This window comes from Manis javanica, chromosome 9 (genome assembly GCF_040802235.1).
Source record: "Manis javanica isolate MJ-LG chromosome 9, MJ_LKY, whole genome shotgun sequence".
Taxonomy (NCBI): Eukaryota; Metazoa; Chordata; class Mammalia; order Pholidota; family Manidae; genus Manis; species Manis javanica.
The window spans coordinates 59315276-59336075 of NC_133164.1; the positions used below are offsets into that span (position 1 = coordinate 59315276).

Consider the following 20800-nt stretch of genomic DNA (forward strand, 5'->3'; position numbering starts at 1 on the left):
AAAGTCCATCGGTAGATGAATCGATAAAGAAGATGTGGTAAATATACACAATGGAATACTACTCAGCCATAAGAAGTGGGCAAATCCTACCATTTGCAGCAACATGGATGGAGCTGGAGGGTATTATGGTCAGTGAAATAAGCCAAGCAGAGAAAGATTTCTCTCATGATTTCTCTCACAATGATTTCACACATCTGTGGAGTATAAGAACAAAGGAAAAACTGAAGGAACAAAACAGCAGTGCAATCACAGAACCCAAGAATGGACTAAGAGGTACCAAAGGGAAAGGGACTTGGGAGGATGGTTGGGTAGGGAGGGATAAGCGGGAGGAGGAAGAAGGTGGGTATTAACATTAGCATGCATGGGGGTTGGCAGAAAGGAGAGGCCTGTACAACACAGAGAAGACAAGTAGTGATTCTACAACATTAGGTATGCTGATGGACAGTGACTGTAAAGTGGTTTATAGCGGGAACTTGGTATAGGGGAGAGCCCAGTAAACATAATATTCTTCATGTAAGTGTAGACTAAAGATAACAAAAAAAAAATAAGTAAGAAAGAAAGAAAAGGGGGATTATTCCATGATAGGATAAAACTAACTATAAATCAATGATTAATGCATGCTTTAAATATCCTTAATTTTGATCACTTAAAGGGTGTCAGATTATTGGCTATGGAGGTACACTTTTCTGATAATATTCCTTTCTGTTAAAAAAAAAAAAATTTAGTTCCTGTGTGGTGACATCCAATGAGTTCTACACAGTGGTATAAAGCGCAGATCAAAGTGTGGTCAAAGAAAGGGTCTGTTTGTGTTTATACAGAGGACCAAAGCCTAATTTGGCTACCCAGAAAAATGAACTGAGATACGATATGAAGAAGAACTTCCAACATCAGCACTCTCTGAAAGAGTCATTCCAGAAGATGATCATCAAAAAACCCCAACAAAGATCCAGGTGATGCTGCAGTTATATCTGCATTCATCCCACCGGTTCCTGGACTTGCCATTGGAATGAAGAAGGAGATATCTAAGCTGGCCTGTGCATACAGTAAAACAAATTTGACTGGATCTATACTGTTGGAACTCAACCAAGAATTAGGGGAAGTGCAAGTTGTAGCGCTCCAAAAATCTTACAACTACAGACTATCTACGGTTAAAAGAGCATATGGGATGTGAACAGTTCCCAGGAATGGGTTGTTTTAATTCGTCTTATTTCTCTCAGACTGTTCAAGTACACTTGGACAATATCCATCATATCATAGACAAATTTTGCTAAATGCCTAGGGTGCCTAACTGGTTTTCTTGGCTTCACTGGAGATGGCTGGTAATTATAGATGTGCTTTGGTTATGTAACTGTATTCCTATTATGTTAATGTGTGTGTGCAATTTAGTTAGTAGTTTAAAACCTATACATGCTTAAGTTACTCTACAAGAAGATATGTCAAATAAATAATCAATCCTCCCATGTTTTCTTCCATCTGCTACCTCTATAGCTTTTCTTCTTCCTTCCTAATTACAACCCTTAAATAGAATTTGTGCCTCATATCGAATTTACCGAGTATCATAATTCCTCCAGGTGGTAAAGATACCTCAAGACAAATGCTGGGCATAGAAGCCACAGGGCATAAATCTGCAAAGAAGTAAAAAGCTAACCTTTTCAAACAATATGGCTTCTCTCTCACTTACCAACTTTACATCTCCCTGTATGGCCCCAGAAGATGACTGGTTAGGCAGAGATGGGTAAGATTCCTCAAGGGAGGAACAACCTAAGACAGGCACAGTCGCAGGAGGGCCATCAGGTGAGAAATTGGGGATCAACAGTGGTGAAGGTTAGAACCTCCCCCCCCCTCCCCCCCCGTTTTGAGAGAAATCTTCTGCATCTGTGGTTGTTTTAATGCCCTTGTCTAGCTTGGATTAACACATAGTCTACAGGCACACACCTGATCATCTACAATTGCTCTCTTACAACACTAAACTATGTTTTCTACCTTTATCTTGCATCTACCTACCACTTCAGCATTTTATTAAAAATAAAAATAATAATAATAATAATAAAGGGAGAAATGTGGAATCCACATATAAATCAAGTATAAAAATCAAACGAATATTCATATTTGACCTGATTGTTTACAGTTCACAATGCGTGATCAAAACCCAAAGTTTCTGTGATGACTGCCTTTGTACTGTTCACCATGTAAGAACTTATTCACTATGTAAGAATTTGTTCACCATGTAAGAACTTGTTTGTTATGCTTCAGAAGATTGGAGACTGACGAGAATTAGGGTTGAGATGGATTAGTGATTGTGCATTGAGCATTGACTCCCCTATACAGAATTTTATTGTTGTCAACAACCATTTGATCAATAAATATGAGAGATACCCTCTCAAAAAAAATTCCCTTCTATTCTAATAGCTCCAAAAATATGAAATCTTTAAGTATCAATATGGCAAAATGTGTGGCATTGTTATGCTAAAACTAAAAATATCCCTGATGGAAGAAATGATGAGACTCAGAATATTCATGGAATGGATGACTCAATACTATAAAGACTTCAGTTTCCCTTAAACTGATCTTTTGGTGAAATAAAATTCCAGTGAAAAAAAAAATCAAACAAATATTCATATTTGACCTGATTGTTTATAGTTCATAATGCGTGATCAAAACTGAAAGTTTCTGTGATGACTGCCCTTGTACTGTTCACCATGTAAGAACTTATTCACTCTGTAAGAACTTGTTCACCATGTAAGAACTTGTTCGTTATGCTTCAGAAGATTGAAGACTGATGAGAATTAGGCTTGGGGTGGATTAATGATTGTACATTGAGCATTGACTCCCCTATACAGAATTCTATTGTTAACAACCATTTGATCAATAAATATGAGAGATGCCCTCTAAAAAAAAAATACATTTTCACCCACAGACCTTCCCTGAATGAATTACTAGGGATGTAGAGGAAAATTAAAAGGAAGAGGTTGGATACCAAAAATGATAATAAACAAAGAAACAAGTAAAAAAAAAATTCAACATCCATTCATGATAAAAACTCTCAACAGAATGGGCATAGAGGGCAAGTACCTCAACATAATAAAGCCCATATATGATAAACCCACAGCCAACATCATACTGAACAGCGAGAGGCTGAAATCTTTTCCTCTGAGATCGGGAACAAGACAGGGATGCCCACTCTCCCCACTGTTATTCAATGTGGTACTGGGGGTCTTAGCCAGAGCAATCAGAAAAAACAAAGAAATACAAGGAATCCAGATTGGTAGAGAAGAAGTTAAAGTGTCACTATTTGCAGATGACATGATATTGTACATAAAAAGCCCTAAAGACTCCACTCTGAAACTACTAGAGCTAATATCAGAATTCAGCAAAGTTGCAGGATACAAAATTAACACACAGAAATCTGTGGCTTTCCTGTACACTAACAATAAACTAATAGAGAGAGAAATCAGGAAGACAAGTCCATTCGCAATAGCATCAAAAAGAATAAAATACCTAGGAACAAGCCTAACCAAGGAAGTGAAAGACCTATACCCTGAAAACTACAAGACACTCTTAAGAGAAAGTAAAGAGGTCACTAACAAATGGAAACTTATCCCATGCTCCTGGCTAGGAAGAATTAATATCGTCAAAATGGCCATCCTGCCCAAAGGAATATACAGATTTGATGCAATCCTATCAAATTACCAACAGCATTCTTCAATGAAGTGGAAGAAACAGTTCAAAAATTCATATGGAAGTACCAAAGACCCCCAATAGCCAAAGCAATCCTGAGAAGGAAGAATAAAGTGGGGGGTATCTCGCTCCACATCTTCACTCTACTACAAAGCCACAGTAATCAGGACAATTTGGTACTGGCACAAGAACAGAGCCACAGACCAGTGGAACAGAATAGAGAATTCCAGTCATTAACCCAAACATATATGGCCAATTAATATTTGCTAAAGGAGCCATGGACATACAAGGGGGAAATGAAAGTCTCTTCAACAGATGGTGCTGGCAAAACTGGACAGCTACATGTAAGAGAATGAAACTGTATCACTGTTTAACCCAACACACAAAAGTAAACTCCAAATGGATCAAAGACCTGAATGTTAAGTCATGAAACTATGAAACTCTTAGAAAAAAACATAGGCAAAAGTCTCATGGACATATATATGAGTGACTTCTTCATGAACATATCTCCCAGGCAAGGGAAACAAAGGCAAAAATGAACAAGTGGGACTATATCAAGCTAAAAAGCTTCTGTACAGCAAAGGAGACCATCAATAGAACAAAAAGGTATCCTACAGTATGGGAGAACATATTCATAAATGACAGATCCGATAAAGGATTGACATCCAAAATATATAAAGAGCTCCCGCACCTCAACAAACAAAAAGCAAATAATCCAATTAAAAAAATGGGCAGAGGTGCTGAATAGACAGTTCTCTAAAGAAGAAATCCAGATGGTCAAGAGGCACATGAAAAGATGCTTCACATCGCTAATCATCAGAGAAATGCAAATTAAAACCACAATGAGATATCACCTTACACCAGTAAGGGTTGCCATCATCGAAAACACAAACAACAACAAATGTTGGTGAGGTTGTGGAGAAAGCGGAACCCTCCTACACTGCTGGTGGGAATGTAAACTAGTTCAACCATTGTGGAAAGCAGTATGGAGGTTCCTCAGAATGCTCAAAATAGAAATACCATTTGACCCAGGAATTCCACTTGTAGGAATTTACCCTAAGAATGCAGCACTCCAGTTTGAAAAATACAGATGCACCCCTATGTTTATTGCTGCATTATTTACAATAGCCAAGATATGGAAGCAACCTAAATGTCCATCAGTAGATGACTGGATAAAGAAGGTGTGGTACATATACACAATGGCATATTACGCAGCTATAAGAAAAAAACAGATCCTACCATTCGCAACAACATGGATGGAGCTAGAGGGTATTATGCTCAGTGAAATAATCCAAGCGGAGAAGGACAAGTACCAAATGATTTCACTCATATGTGGAGTATAAGAACAAAGGAAAACTGAAGGAACAGAACAGCAGCAGAATCACAGAACCCAAGAATGGACTAATAGTTACCAAAGGGAAAGTGACTGGGGATGATGGATGGAAAGGGAGGGATAAGGTCGGGGAAAAAGAAAGAGGGCATTATGATTAGCATGTATAGTGTTGGGGGGGGGCACAGGGAGGGCTGTGCAACACAGAGAAGACAAGTAGTGATTTTACAGCATCTTACTACGCTGATGGACAGTGACTGTGAAGGGGTATGTGGGAGGGACTTGGTGAAGGGGGTACCTAGTAAACATCATGTTCTTTCTGTAATTGTAGATTAATGATACCAAAATAAAAAAAATAAACAAATAAAAAACGTATTTTAAAAGCTGGGCTTGTTAGAGGTTGAGTAGTAATTTTTATGAAGTTTTTTTTAAAATCAAGATTTGATATATAGTTTTTTTATCTCTATATGATAAGGAATAATTCTGACATATCCTAAATTAAGTGACATAAAGGCTGGGAATGAGAAACACAAAGGAAGGTCATTTGTCAATAGCCATGGGACATAGCTAACCAGAAGCTCCTTGTTCCTGACTGAGTCATTTCAGCAATCATCTAGAAGGTCCCCAGAACCACTGCATCCTCTTTGAGCATGACCAGTGTCTGACCATCATCAACAACCAATCCACGAGCCTTCTTTGTGGACTAACCACCTATCCCCAGACTTTCCCCACTTCACGTTAGTCCACCTTCCTTATCTACAGCCAATGTGAATGTAAAGAACTTTCTTTTTTTGAGACCCCTCAGAAATGGGCCCTGAAAAATAGTTTCTGTGAACCAGCCTGGCTACTGAGGAAGCAGAACTTCCTGTCCCAGGGCTCAGCCCTTTATCTTGCTAGAATCTATAAAGGCTCAATGGACCCATTTATTTCAGAGATCTATTGGTTTCTAGAGTTTTTGATTTGTCATCTATACCTATATCTATATATATCAAAAACACATCTGTGCTGAAGTTAAGTTCCTTTTCAATAGACAGATTAAGTAAAAAATTCCAGTATTAATTGCAGATGATGTTCATAGGGTAGAGTAAGATATTTTTTCTTTTAAGAAAAGACAAATGTTCTTTAGGCTAACATAAGTTAGTTTCACTTAAAAAGTCACAAACTCTTAAGATGCAATTTGTATTGGAAACATTTCTTTTGACACTTTACCACCCTTTTGTCTTTTCAGGATGAAATATTTTTATGTGTTACTAGAGTAATGTATATTTATTATTTATGAAATGGGCAGAAGAAAAAAAATTCCTCATAATTCCACCATCTAGAGATTGACATTTCTGTGCTATTTTCCAATCTTTTTCTCTATTTCCTTTACTCGTTTGAGATTGTTAAAGTCTGGATTGTGTTTTTTTTGCTTAAAATAGGAAAATTCTTTATGCTATAATGCTATTGTAAAAATGGGAGCAGCAACTTAGATAAGAGTAGCCAGTGTTTTTGTAGTTAGCCTGCTTGGGTTCAATTCCCTGCTCCCTCCTCTTACTAGTTGTGTAACCTTGGGTAAGTTACTTTACCTCTCTGTGTCAACTTCTTCATCTGTAAGATGGAATGTTCCTGCTACATACTACACAGGCTTTTTATGAAAAATGAATTGAGTTCGTATTTGTAAAGCTCTTAGGTAATGCCTGCAGTACTATATGTAAGTGTTTGTTATTATCATTTTAATGATTGCATGACAGTCCATTGTATCTATTCCCTTATTACCGGACATTTAAATTGTAATTTTTATCAACTTTATTATATTACTAACTTGCAGCCATTTCCAAGTATAATTGATAGCTGATATTTTTTTGTTGTTAAATATTTATACTGTATGGGTGCTTCTTGAGGATTCTTCAGCAAGGTGTACAATAAGTATAATGACTAATAATTTTTTGTATTGAAGTATTGATATACAATCTTATGAAGGTTTTACATGTGTAACATTGTGGTTACAACATTCACCCCTATTATCAAGTCCCCTCCCCATTGGTCATTGTCCATCAGCATAGTATGATGCTATAGAGCCACTACTTGTAATGACTAATAATTTTTTTAAATTTTAATAATATATTTTATTTAATCCAATAATAGGTAAAATATTATCACTTTACCTAATCATATAGAAATTTTTGGTAATTTCTCTTTGAAAGCTGATGGGAATTTTACTTATAGCATATTTCAATGAGAACCAGCCACATTTCAAGTGCTCAATAGCCATAAGTGCCTAGTGGCTACCATACTGGATAATGTCAGTCTAAAGTAACATTCTTACTCAAATGTTTTTTCTTCCAAGAAATTTGAATACCATTACTTATGTTTCAGTAGTTTTCCCAAACTCTTTCCTGATGAACACAACCAGTACTAGTAGTATTTTTTAATCTAAAAATTACTTCAGTAACAAGCACACAAGAAAAATCTGTTAGCTCATTTTTGTTTCCTATTAGTATTAGGAAAGGAGAGTTACAGAGAATTGTAATAGTTCCTGTGACTTGTTCTCTCTCTTCTTAACCATTTTTTAAGTTGTGGTAAAATATAACATGAAGTGTGAATGACTAATAATTTTTAAGAATCTAGTCCAAAAGTAGGTAAATAAGGGGGAGAGAAATTGTTTATGAGACTTCTGGGGGAAAAGAAAAACACAATTCATTAAAATTGGAATAGAGTGGAGCATTGCTACCATCCACACCCCCATTTCACTACCAATATCATCACTTCCTCCACTTCCTTTTCTGCTTGAACAGAAACCTCATTCACAGACATGACTTTTCTTGGAAACTTCCTAGAGGTTATTCCTTTCTAGCATCCAGCATTTGTTTCATAAGACTAAAAGATCAACATTCACAAAGTTTGTCATTCCCACTTTCAAACTTTCTCCAATTTATTACACATTTCACCTACTTTGGGGTTCATAGAATTCTGCTCTTATCACCCTGTCTTAATCATCCACTCACTTCATAGTTGCCTGTGTTCATAAATCATAAGCTCTATAAGGACTGTATCCTGAGCAGCTATAGACATAGCTAGCATATAGCAAGGGTTCAAGAAATATTTGTTGAATTAATAGAAAAGGAGTTTGGCCCCCAGCTCAAAACTTTCTACTTCAGGTTTTACTTTTAAAGGAGACTTATGGACATCCCTATATTAGTGTCCTGTTGCTGTAAAAATTACCACAAAGTTGGTGGCTTAAAGCAACACATATTATCTTAACAGTTCTGGGGGTCAGAAACTAAAAATAGGTCTCATGGGGCTAAAATCTCAGTGTCAGCAGTGCTGCATTCTTTCTGGAGAAAGTCTTTTTCCTTGCCTTCTCCAGCATCTAGAGGCTGCCCACATTCCTTCAATTATGATCACCTGACTCCTTCAAAGCCAGCAGTGACAGCAAGTCTTTGTCACGTCGCAGCACTTCGGTACTGACTAGCCTGCCTCCCCCTTTCACTTACAAGGAGCCTTGTGACTATATTGGGTTGACACAGATAATCCAGGATAATTTCCCCATGTCATGGTCAGATGAGTAACAGCCTTAATTCCATCTGGAGTCTTGCCATGGTTATATAACATAGCCACAGGCTCCAGGGATTGGGATGAGGATGTTTGGGGGACCATTATTCTGCCCACCACAAGCCATAGCTAATACCTTTGCTATATATCTTGCTCCTATCTTCCCAATTCCAGTTAATTTACCTCTATTACCCTTTAGTACTTCTTAGCCGTACCCACCCTAACTCTGAAATCTTAAACTATGGAGTTTTATTTTCTGACCACAATTTGTAATCTTTCTGTATTTTGGAAAAGTATGAAGGGGCCACATCACTAAGGCCTTATTTATTAGGTTAAGTAGTCTGAACTTGAACCTGAACAAAACCAGAAGTTAATGCAGAGTTAAATCAAGAAAAAAATAATGATGAACAGACCCATAGACCAATGGAAGAGACTAGAGAGCCCAGATATAAACCCAAGCATATATGGTCAAAATTAATATATGATAAGGGGCCATGGATATACAATGGGGAAATGACAGCCTCTTCAACAGCTGGTGTTGGCAAAACTGGACAGCTACATGTAAGAGAATGAAACTGGATCATTGTCTAACCCCATATACAAAAGTAAACTAAAAATGAATCAAAAACCTGAATATAAGTCATTAGACTATAAAACTCTTAGAAGAAAACATAGGCAAAAATCTCTTGAATATAAACATGAGCAACTTTTTCCTGAAGAAAAAATAATGAGTGTTCCAAAGCCAAGGAAACTGGCCTTGAAAAAGGAAATAATGAATAAATTATATGTCTTACATACTAATCTTTTCTCCCTTTCATTTGCTTTTAATTAGGAAAAGCATGGGCCCTTAGGAGATCATGAAGAGGTGGCCAGGGTATCTTCTGACAAAAATAGGTGAATTTTTATGATTTAAAAAAAAAGACATGTATTCTCATAATAACAATAAAAAGAATGGTATGAAGTAGAATAAAAATCCCTCTTATATTCAAGTTCTCCATTTCCACTTCAAAGGGAGTTTCCTATATATGCTTCTAAAAATTGTGCATTTACAAGACTATACATGCCTATTCTGTTAAAAAGATTATTGTATAATATGCTCCATCTTGCTTTATAAAAAATTTTCAAATTTAACTCTTGACACATTTATTCTCATGTTAGTTCATACAAGTGTATAGAGAAGCACTCTTACATGTTTCTCTTGAACTCTAACATATCTTCCTGGTTTAAAGACTGTCAGACCCTAACTGCTCTTTACCTGGGCTATTTCTCAGATATGTTTGCAGCAAGCAACCTTACGGGTTGACGTAATATTTCCCTCTGTGACAAAGAGCAGGTTTACTTACTGTTTGCAGTAAGAAAACAGAATCCTTTAGCTTGGTGTTCCTCTCCTATAACACAACCCACTTCGTGTCTAGGAATCCATTTAGGCCTATCTGCATGACCCCTGTGGGACTTGTGGGCCAGGAACCATCACAAACATGATGTTTATGTTACTTGCTTTGCTGTGATAAAGTCCTTTGTCTCTGACCTGGGAGTTTCATGTCTGCCGCCAGCATCCATGAAAGACTGCCTCCATTTAATGAGCTCTAGTGTGCTGAGATCTACGGGTTTTAAAAAAACTTACTGGAAGTATTCCGAAGTAGATACTAATATATACTTCATATTTGAAGGTCATAAAACTCTCAAGAACTTTCGCGATGGGAGGGGACAGGGTTCACAAATTCAAGGTAAATGTATAGCTTATTTAATTAATTAAATTTATTTTTTTTGAGAATTTGTGCCTCTTCATCTTCTTCACCTAGTTCACCTAAAGTAAAGCTTATTTAAAAGTCATGATCATTCTATTTTAGGTTTTTTTTTTTGATGCCTATTTTGTAAAGGAAAGATTTTTATATTCCTTTTAAATGTCTTTATAGTTTAGGAGATGGTTAACTCAAAAAAGAGAGTTCTATAAAATCTTTGTTTCTGTTTCACCAAATATCCATCTTCACTTATACTCGTAACTGAAACTGAAACTTGACTTTTTGTTAATGTAGGTTTGGTCTGATATTTAACTGATTTCAAATGTGTCCTATTAGGGATAATATAGAGTAAAATCCCTCTAAAGGGGAAGTACAGAAAAACGAATACCCTATTCTCAGCCCAAGTTCCTTCAAATTGTAGCAATCAGTCTCAAACCCAAAGATCAGTTTTACATTCTTCCCTTCAGAGTCTTTTGCTATGAAAACCATAGACCATTATGCGCCTTTTGTAGAAATGATTTTACCTTAGTTTGTTTTATCTGATACTAATATTGTTATACCAGCATTTTTGATTAATGTCTGTGTAAGTTAGGACACTAGGTTTAAAGTACAACTCTTTAGAAACCCAGCCAGTCCCTAGCCTCTAGGGTTTAAAAGCAGAGTCTGCCCAATCCCTTGCCTGTAAGTGGGATCCTGCTGAGGTGGCTCAAGCTTATGCTCTGTCTTTTGAGGTCTCTTACCTTCCCAGCACCTGTGGGTATGCCTTCCTTTCTTTCGAGTTTGTTTTCCTAATTTTTCCTTTTTAGGAAATTATCTAGTCCTATTCTAGATGTATAAGTAACAAGTCAAATCAACTTGGTTCTTGGCCTTTACTGGGTTAAAATATATTCAGTTTTCACAAGGACAAATCAATGATAATTAATGCTTCATTGTTTGGTTAAGAAAGCCGAGATTTAGAACATTTCTGGTATAATGTCAATGTTAAACTTTGAGAAAGTCTTTTGGGCCTAATGAGAAATGTGCTTTTCAAACTGTTCAGATAAAGAACTAAAAACTTTCATTTTATTATTTAAATCAAGTATAATCCATGATAATGATTATTAGATATGTTATAAAAATTCAACTCAGTAAATTTAAAGATCTGATTGACTGTATTCAGTGATTCATGAATTAGGCAGCATCTCATCTAGTAAATAGAAAGGAGTCCCAAAGAGCTGTAAAAATGCGAGATTTCTATAGGCATAAGGGGTCAGAAAGAGGGAGTTACCAGCAAAGAGTGGATTGTTTCAGGCAAGCTCACCTTCCCTTTGGGTATTGATGGGGACGGCCTTTGTCTTCTCACATGTCTGAACGCAGAATGGGAAAGCACCTTCCCCCACGTCTGAATTCAGCATGGGGAAGCGCCAGCTTGAGAACAACTGGTGCAGTCCTTGGACGTTATCTGCCCACTGAAGCATATCTTGTCTTCGAAAACGATCCAAGAAGCCTCACTCTGAAAACAGGGAGACCTTGAGGATGTGTGAATACACCGCCCCTGTTTACTGGGCAGACTTTAAGAAAATCAACAAGGTGCTCTGGCCTGTCCCCCCTAAGAAGGGAAAGATGAGTATAGCACTTGGCTGAGGTCCGAGAAAGGCAGGATAAAAATAAAGGTGCTGCGCTACATCAGGGCTACAGCCATTGTCTGTCTGTCTGTGTTGCCTGTGTTTTTTGTTCTCTCATTTCACCCAAAAGAAAACGTGTGGCACACTACAGGTATGGCAGGGGTCTATCAGGAAGATTTCTTCACTAGTGCTGACCTGAAAATTCCAGGCTGACTAGTTAAGATCTTATTCCTTAGAGAGGCTGAAACTGCAATTCGGTCACATATTAAGCCTCAGTTTGGCTTTGTACAAGTGACTCCATTTGGAACTTGTTTTCTGTTTTTTAACATATTTTACAAATTATTATTTTGTACTTTAATGTAGGTGAAGAGAACTGGTCTTGTGGTCGTGAAAAGCATGAAAATCGTTGGTCTCCACTGTTCTAGTGAAGATTTACATGCTGGGAAAATTGCTCTTATAAAGCATGGGTCAAAGCTGAAAAACTGTGATCTTTATTTTTCCAGAAAACCATGTTCTGCTTGTTTGAAAATGATTGTAAATGGTAAGTGCAGATAAGGCTTTTTTGGGGATTTATAGCATTTCTCTGAGAATAATCAGTGGGAACAAAATGCCCAAATACCACAGAGATAATTTAGAAATATAAACATATATCTGAAGACTGAAACACTGTAAGAAGACTTAGAAAACATGGATTCCAGTCTCAGCTGGGTCATTAACTAGTTAGGTAACCCTTTGTGTATCAGTAGACCAGTGTTAGCTGCTATAACAAATAAACACCAAAATTTAAGTGGCTTAATATACCAGACATTGATCACTCATGTGGTGGTCCAATGCAGGTGTTGCTGAACAGCCGGCAGCTTTTCTCCAGATGGTTGATTCATCAGCATAGGCATCTTCTGTCACATTGCTGCTGTCATCCCCTAGGGCCTTGAGTCCTTTGTATCCAGAGGCAGACTGAGGAAGAGAATAGAGAAGGCAAACCTATTAATAAAACCCCGGCTTGAAACATTTCTGTTCACATTCCTTGTGGGAACTTTAGTTTCTGACTGGATAGCTGTCTCCCAATAACTACTCTACGTCTGGAGGGAGAAGCATAAGTTATTATATTAGATATCCATCTCTGACATCCCAGGCTAATCCTAAAACTCTCTGTGCTTGTAATTCTATTTTGTATCCAGGTTAGTATGCAAACCATTCTCCCACTTAAAATATACATCTTTTACATAGGCACTATTATATAGTGATTTATAATGTGAATTATATATTTGGTTTTCATCCCATTCCTGCACAGAGGAACTAAAACCCATGGAATTTCCTGAGTGATAAGGGTGATAAAGATGTCTTTCATTATTCGTTACAAGCCCCTTTCAATCCCACCTGAGTTTATGTTAATGCAATGACTTTTGGAAAAACCCCTGTGGATGGGTCCTGGTTGCTATAAGAACCAAACAGATTATTAGAGGTTTGGAACGTTCAGTCTTGCCCCTTAGACCTCTGGAGAGTGGGGCTGAAGTTTGAGTTGTTTTAAATCCAATCCCTTTGTAATGAAGCATCCATAAAAACCCAAAAGGATGGGTTCAGAGAGATTCTAGGGGGGGTGGAAATAAAGGTTAGTATAGTGCCAGTCCTTTCCCTAAAGTTGTAACTTGGGGATGAAAAATAACAATTGAACATGTCATCTAGTCCCAAATCAGTGATACAGGCTCTTAAGTGATACATGAACTCAGAGGAGAAACAGTGACCCCATGCAGATCGGCATGTCTTAAAAGGCTGGGGCTTAAGCTGGATCTTGATGGATCAGACTTAAAGGAGGAAGGACACGTTTCTGGTCAGGGGACAGCACATGTAGGGTCATCGTTGTGAGAAGCAAGTTTTTGGTTGTTGATGTTTGAAATAATTATTGTTGGTGAGAATAGTAGCAGATGGATTGTAAAGAAAGGTTGGGGAGTGGAGAACTTTGAAAAATTGTGTGGTCTTTCAGCTTTATCTCATAGTTCTTAAACTTGTTTTGAGGAAGAGCTATTTTTATTTAATCAGAGTCTTCAGAGTAGTGAGCAGATAGGCGGTGATGGCAGTGATAAATGGAGCTCTTCTGGAAGAAGGGGTTCTGTGGCCAGAACCTGCTGACCTGCCACAGGAATTTCAAGTAGACAGGTATTTCTGTTAGCTATTAGATTCTGTAATTTTCCCTCTGCAGTTATGTATAGAGAAGAGGGTATGATAGTGGTGGTGGCATTTTTTTTATCCCTTTGCCCACTAACTGGGCAGATGGATATTCATTTTATCACTAGTGTTGATTGACTTGTTGGAGCATGGAAAGATGAGAGGTTGAAAGCTTGATTGACTGTTGTATTAGGCAAGTTATGAATAAAATTGGGTTCCGATGGTGGCATTGGTATAGAGAGGAAAGAATATGAAAGAGCCAAAACATGTTGACTGATCTCTTCTAGAGTCGAGAGAGAAAAATAAATAAAAAAGAGTTGAATTTTGCCTTGCATAGACTATGCTGGAGGCACTCTTAATAGCCTCAGAGCAAAAAATTAGAAAAATAAGGGAATACAAGTAACTCACCACTGCTGAATGTCTTTGAGTTAAGATATTTAAACCTGGCAAGAGAGATAATATGGAAAATCAGGAAAGACCTGCAATGGAAGTGCTAAAAGTTTGTGTTAGACCCATATATAAATAAAATCACTGTGTTAGATTGGGTTTATATATTTTAGGAAGAAGTATGACTTAACCACATGCTATAGCTAAGGTACTTTAGTTAAAATACAAAGCAAATGGTTCTAAAATACAGGGGTTCTTAAAGTGTGCCTAAAGTCAAAACTATTTTCATACTAACACTACATTTATGTTAATAGTACCAAAGAAATGTAAGACTGTTATTGTCATAGTTTGAATCAGGGTGGTAGTAGTCATTGTACTCCTCATGGCCACATACTTAGACTTAAAAAGAAAGTTTCATGTGCATATGTCCTTAGTGAAACAGTAAACATTATTAATTTTGTAAAATCCCAACCCTTGAGTATGCACCTTTTTAAAATTCAGTGTGATAAAATAGGAGGTGAACAAAAGCACTTTTGCTGCAAACCTAAGTATGAAAGTTGCCTTAAGGAAAACCACTTACGTATGCAATTATTTTGAGTTGTGAATTGAGTTGTACACTTTTTTCATGGAATACCATAAACTGACAAAAAATTGTTTAGACATGGTTATTCGGCAAACATTTTCTCAAAAATGAATGAAGTGAACCTGTTACTTCCAGGAAAACAACTGACAGTATTTGTTGCTAGTGATAAAAATTTGAGTCTTCGAGTGAAAATTAGAATTTTGAAAGACTGGTATCCACCATCATGAGCTTACAGTTTTCCAATACTTAAGGTCTCTTCTGATGAAATTGGTGGTGATATTAATTAATAGGATTTTTTTAATACTATAAAATCAGTGAGCCATTGTTTTCCAAATAACCAATGCATGCTGCTACAAAATCATGCATGAGTAGAAGAACCATTCTAAGCACAAAATAGACCAATGGACTTTAACTTAAAAGTACAAAAAGTTTGTTGGTATGATTTCAGATTGCACATTGTAAATAACCTTTAGGAAACCATCCCTTATCAAATTTTTATGTAGTGTCAGAGGGTTGTTCACAATGATCTGAAATGGCTTTTAAAATACTCCTTTTTCAACTAATATCTGTGTGAGGCTGGATACTTTTCATATACTTCAGTGAAAACAACTGATCACAAAAGATTGAAAGCCACAGCAGATTTGAGAATACCGCTGTCCTGTATTAAGCTTGACAGTAGATGTGTAAAAACATAAAACAATGACATTCTTCTCTTCTCAACTATTTTTGTTGTTTTGAAAAGTATAGTTATTTTTCATAATACTTTGTTATTTTTATAAATGTATAATAATAAAGTTCTTCACTGTTACTTTTTAATGAATTATTAAATATTTTAGAAATCTACATTTTAATTTTCGAATACAGTAAATATGAGTAGATATAATCCAAAACAAGCTCTTTGGGGTCCTCATTAATTTTTTAAAGTGTAATGGGTCTGAAACAAAAAAATTAGAAAACCTTTGCTGTAGTATTTACCACTGGTACATGAACATCTGTTCAAAGATTAGTCATCCACTCTTCTCCTGGAATCAGGATTACTAGAAACTACCCGGATGCTTAGATGAAAGATTGACCCTAACTGCTGGTTAGAAATGGATTATGAGAATTCCAACACTGTGAAGGTGAAATGCAGCTGCAGAAAACACTCTGATACTAGCTTTGAGACCTTCACAATTGTTTTACAGCTCAAGCCACAGTGAATCAGGAATAGCAGGGAGCAAATAGAAATGTGCATTGTTCAACTAAGACTTTTTAGCTCATCTACTATGAATGCAGAACACCCTGTGGGCAATCTGTCTATTCACTTCTGGGAACAATAATAAAAAACATCTCTCCTTACTGAAATTGCATGAAATACTAAGCAAAGGGGTCTCTTTGTTGTATAATACTAATTAATTGATGAACATTTGGTGATTAATTCTGTATAAGGTATCTCTTTGTTTAATCTGAAATAAAATTAAAATATTTTTTCCTCTGTTATCCAGTTTTATTTTCTCTTTTGTAAATTGTCTGCTCATGTATTTTTGTCTCCCGTGAGGGCTTACTTTTTTTGTCAATTCATATGTTCTGTTAATGAATTAAAATATTCTCTGTATATTAAAGATTACTAATCTTTCCTCTGTCACACTGCTTGAAAAATGTTTCTTCTAGTTTATTGTTATGTATCTAACTTTGTGGACTTAAAAAAAGTACTGTTGCTTATCTCACTCCCACTGCCATCTTCACATTATAAATACTTTATGGACATTTTAGATAGCTATATAATATTTTATTATAAGGAGGACTGTAATTTGTTTAACCATTCCCTTATTTTGGCCATTTAGGTTTTTTCTTTGTTTTTGTATTGGAAACAATGCTTCACTAAATATATGCATATGTGAATTTTTATCTCTATTTAGAATATTTTCTTAGAAAAGCTTCCCAGAGGAAGAATTTAGAGTACACACAAATTTTTAATGCATATGTGAATTATTTATTCAAATACAAAATCTAGATAGTGTCAGTTGTCAGCTGTGGTATTTCTAAAAGCAGGCATTTGATTACTTGTAGGGCTCTGGTATATAGTCCCAGTAATGAGTTTTGGGACCACACTTAACAGAGTTAGTGATTCTGTATGTATCTTCCATGGCTTTGTTAGGAATCAGCAAATTTCCTGTAAGGGGCTAGATAATAAATATTTTAGCCTTTGCAGGCCATATGTTGTCTGTACAGTTCCTCAACTCTCAACTCAGCTACTCCATTGTAGTGCAAAAATAGCCAGAGACCATGCCAATTAATGGGTGAGTCTGTGTTCCAATAAAACTTTATTTATGGATGCTGAAATCTGAACTTCATATAATTTTCATGTGTCACAAAATATTCTTTTCATCTTCCCAACTATTTAAAACTATAAAATCCATTCTTAACCTTCAAGCTGTACAAAAATGGGCAACAGATTTGACACATGAGCCATAGTTTGCCAACCCTCAGCCTCTGTTATAGATGACCTGGTAATAGATTTCTGTATTGAAACCTCTAGATGTACTGCAATGATATGGTAGTTATCAAGAAAACCCTTAATTTCATCATGTACCTAATAACTACTTTTCATATTTTGTATTTCAGCTGGAGTTAACCGAATTTCATACTGGCCTGCTGATCCAGAAATAAGTTTGCTTACTGAGGCTTCTAGTTCTGAAGATGCAAAGTTAGATGCTAAAGCAGTGGAAAGACTAAAGTCAAATAGTCGGGCCCATGTGTGTGTCTTACTTCAGCCTTTGGTGTGTTATATGGTGCAGTTTGTAGAGGAGACCTCCTACAAATGTGACTTTATTCAGAAAATTACAAAAACATTGCCGGATGCTAACATTGACTTTTATTCTGAATGTAAACAAGAAAGAATAAAAGAATATGAAATGTTATTTTTGGTTTCTAATGAAGAAATGCATAAGCAAATACTGATGACTATAGGTTTGGAGAACCTATGTGAAAATCCATACTTTAGCAATCTAAGGCAAAACATGAAAGATCTTATCCTACTTTTGGCCACAGTAGCTTCCAGTGTGCCCAACTTTAAACACTACGGATTTTATTGTGGCAATACAGAACAGATTAATGAAATTCACAATCAAAGTTTGCCACAAGAAATTGCAAGGCACTGCATGGTTCAGGCCAGGTTACTGGCATATCGAACTGGTGAGTTACATGCTTGGTTCGCAAATTGGGGCTGATGGGTTGGGTTGTATTTGTTTCAGAAATAAATGTTAATCTTATCTGTGGTAAAGTTCATACTCATAGATACTGAAGTTTTGCTGGTCATACAATATAGAGAAGTTAGTGAGATCCTTGAGTAGACAACTCTTAGAAGAGTTTTAGGATTTTTTGTGGCCTTAGATTTGGTGCTACATTTATAAATCAGGATCTGATAACCTAGGCCATTCTTTCTGCTTCTTGCTTTTGTCATTTCATTGTTCATAGAGATGGGACAAAAAAAAAATCGTTTTTGTTAACTTCAATATTTTGTATGCAATATTTAATAAAAACTTTAAAAACCTTTACAATAAAAATAAGAATTCAATATAACAGAGTCAAGTAAAGGAATATTGGCAGATTCTTCCCATTTCTGGTATATATTCGACCAGCAAGTTGTGAAACATTTTACTTTATTAGGTTGTGCATGAGCATGTATATGGAAAAGGAAAATGTTACTTGTGAATTTTCTTTATTGTGATAAAAGATGGCATCCATATTACCAATTATAGAACAGTATTTTTACATCTTCCAGATGAAGATTTTTCAAAGTAGAATCATGATCACTTTTAAAAATGCAACTTTGGAATGAAAAGAAGCAGGCCAGTGGAGCAGTAAAGTAAGATTTGGCAAGTGGACTGTAGTAGCATATTTTTAAACTTATCCCAAGAAAAGAGAAGAGAAAATCTTCAGAAAAGGTCTATACAATTGCCACTGGCCTGCGATATATTCTAAATGAAGATCACAAGTCAGAGTAATTTCAGTAGAATATAGAGGTTCTCAACTGGCAGCTTATCAGGATCACTATTGAAACCTATACTAAAAGTATAAATGCTCAAATTCCAACCTAGACTTACTGAACCAAGTCCCTAAGGGTGTGGTTTAAGTTTATGAACTTTTTAAGTTCTGCCAGGGATTCTGATGTTCAGTCAGCAGGGTTAATAATCACTCAATTCTTATTAAAGAATTTGATTCTACTTACAGATGTGAGCTATATGACACCAAACAACTGTAATGTGTAAAAATCTGATTTAATCTAGTTATCTTGTATCATGGGTCATGCGTTAATATCTTTGCCAAAACCAGTTTTATAAAGAATTTTTCTCTAACCCATTCTGGAAGGATTGAAACATAAATGGGAACAGCTGTTACAGCTGTAATTTACTAACCCCCTTTGCTAATTAGAATTCAAATTTCAGAGTGAGTGTAAGTTGAGAGTGATCTACTTGCTGTTCTTTTACTTAATCTCAGTACCTCTTGCTTCTCACAGGAAAACCCATTATACCATGTATGATTCTAGTGCTTCGAGATGCAATAATGTATAGATACAAATTTCCATATATTCTCTATTAGATACTCTAATTATACATTTATCCACTATTTCTGTGCAGAGTTTTGTACAGAAAGCCATGCTTCTGCACTTGATGGGCAATTTAAAAGATATTTCAAGGTTAATTTTTTGACTGGTATGACTCTGCCTGGAACTCAAATCCTGAAAAAATTGCAACTCTGTCATGCACTCCACTCCACTGTGAGCTCTTCTAGGGAAGAGAACCATGTCATTATCACAATTTTTTTCTTAGTACTAACCACAGTGTATTGAATGGATAAAGGAAATCTTTTTACATTCAAAAGTAAATGGTCCAAATCCCTTATTCCAAAACCGTTGGAGCCAGAGGAAAAGGAATTCAGAATTTGTCAGATTTCAGAAAGGTAATACGGTGCATATGCTGTTTATTACATAGCACTCCCTGGGCGATGTGGGGCAGTAAATTGTACTCAGACACATTTGTATAGATGGAGTAAAATGTATAAATACAGCACCAAGTATTTGGTTAAGTATGGCCACAAAATAAATACATCAAGCTCTCCAGAAAAAAAAAAACTTGATAAAGGGATTTCAGATAAGGAATTCTGGACCGGTATTTTTCACTGATGACAATAATTTATTGAACACTTACTATGTGTCTAGCACAGAGCTAGGCAATTTATATATAAATCTAATTTAACAATTAGGACAATTGGGTAAAATAGATATTCCCATGTGCTTCTGAAAATTCAGACTTAATTTCACACTATTCAGTTTGCTTTGATGACTTTGTATTTCACTCTGTAGGTGAAGAAATCATTCCGTTAAACCATTTTGTTTAAAAATATACATCTGATTAAAATGAATTCCAAAACCTCTGGCAACAGAGTTCTAAAAGTAATGGCGAGTAAGTGCTTAATTGCTTTTTGAATGGTGAATAAATAGGATCCACAGTGTGTTTCCAGGATACTTTGACATAATAAAAAAGTGACAAAATTTGTTTAGACTGAGGGAAACAAAAGTGGGCATCACAACTTATCTACCTGGTTTAAGTGTGATATTCAGTCTTTTGGGGTCCTGTTTTCTTATTAGACTAAGTGACTTCCAAAGCTGAGGATTATGCCTTCCTCCTGTGCCACAATGTTATGATGAAAATAAGTTGGAATAGCCAAAAAAATTGTTTCAAATAGTAACTCAGTGGTTCTCAACTGTTAGTATACCTATGAAGCAGGGAATGCTCAT

The 20800-nt window shown here is 36.1% G+C and overlaps 2 protein-coding genes across 16 annotated transcripts in view; one reads left to right on the forward strand and one right to left on the reverse strand.

Moving 5' to 3' along the window:
- The window catches only part of CDADC1 (cytidine and dCMP deaminase domain containing 1), a 71068-nt gene that overhangs the window by 24816 nt on the left and 25452 nt on the right, over positions 1 to 20800 (forward strand). For 2 of the 6 annotated variants that reach the window (XM_073212670.1, XM_037025796.2), the window contains exons 2-4: positions 9375 to 9436; positions 12252 to 12429; positions 17626 to 18195. In XM_073212670.1, the coding sequence (XP_073068771.1) occupies positions 12285 to 12429; positions 17626 to 18195 (715 nt within the window). In that variant the 5' untranslated portion in view covers positions 9375 to 9436; positions 12252 to 12284. Of the gene's footprint in view, positions 1 to 9374; positions 9437 to 10212; positions 10270 to 12251; positions 12430 to 17625; positions 18196 to 20800 lie in introns of those variants that run through there. The other 4 variants (XM_037025778.2, XM_017652111.3, XM_073212669.1 and 1 more) reach the window with 3 other exon arrangements.
- Positions 10311 to 20800, reverse strand: part of CAB39L (calcium binding protein 39 like) — a 215585-nt gene continuing 205095 nt past the window's right edge. For 7 of the 10 annotated variants that reach the window (XM_073212677.1, XM_073212675.1, XM_073212673.1 and 4 more), the window contains 2 exons: positions 12690 to 12842; positions 10311 to 11776 (listed from right to left, as the gene is read on the reverse strand). In XM_073212677.1, the coding sequence (XP_073068778.1) occupies positions 11672 to 11776; positions 12690 to 12842 (258 nt within the window). In that variant the 3' untranslated portion in view covers positions 10311 to 11671. Of the gene's footprint in view, positions 11777 to 12440; positions 12843 to 14459; positions 14495 to 20800 lie in introns of those variants that run through there. The other 3 variants (XM_073212671.1, XM_073212681.1, XM_073212679.1) reach the window with 3 other exon arrangements.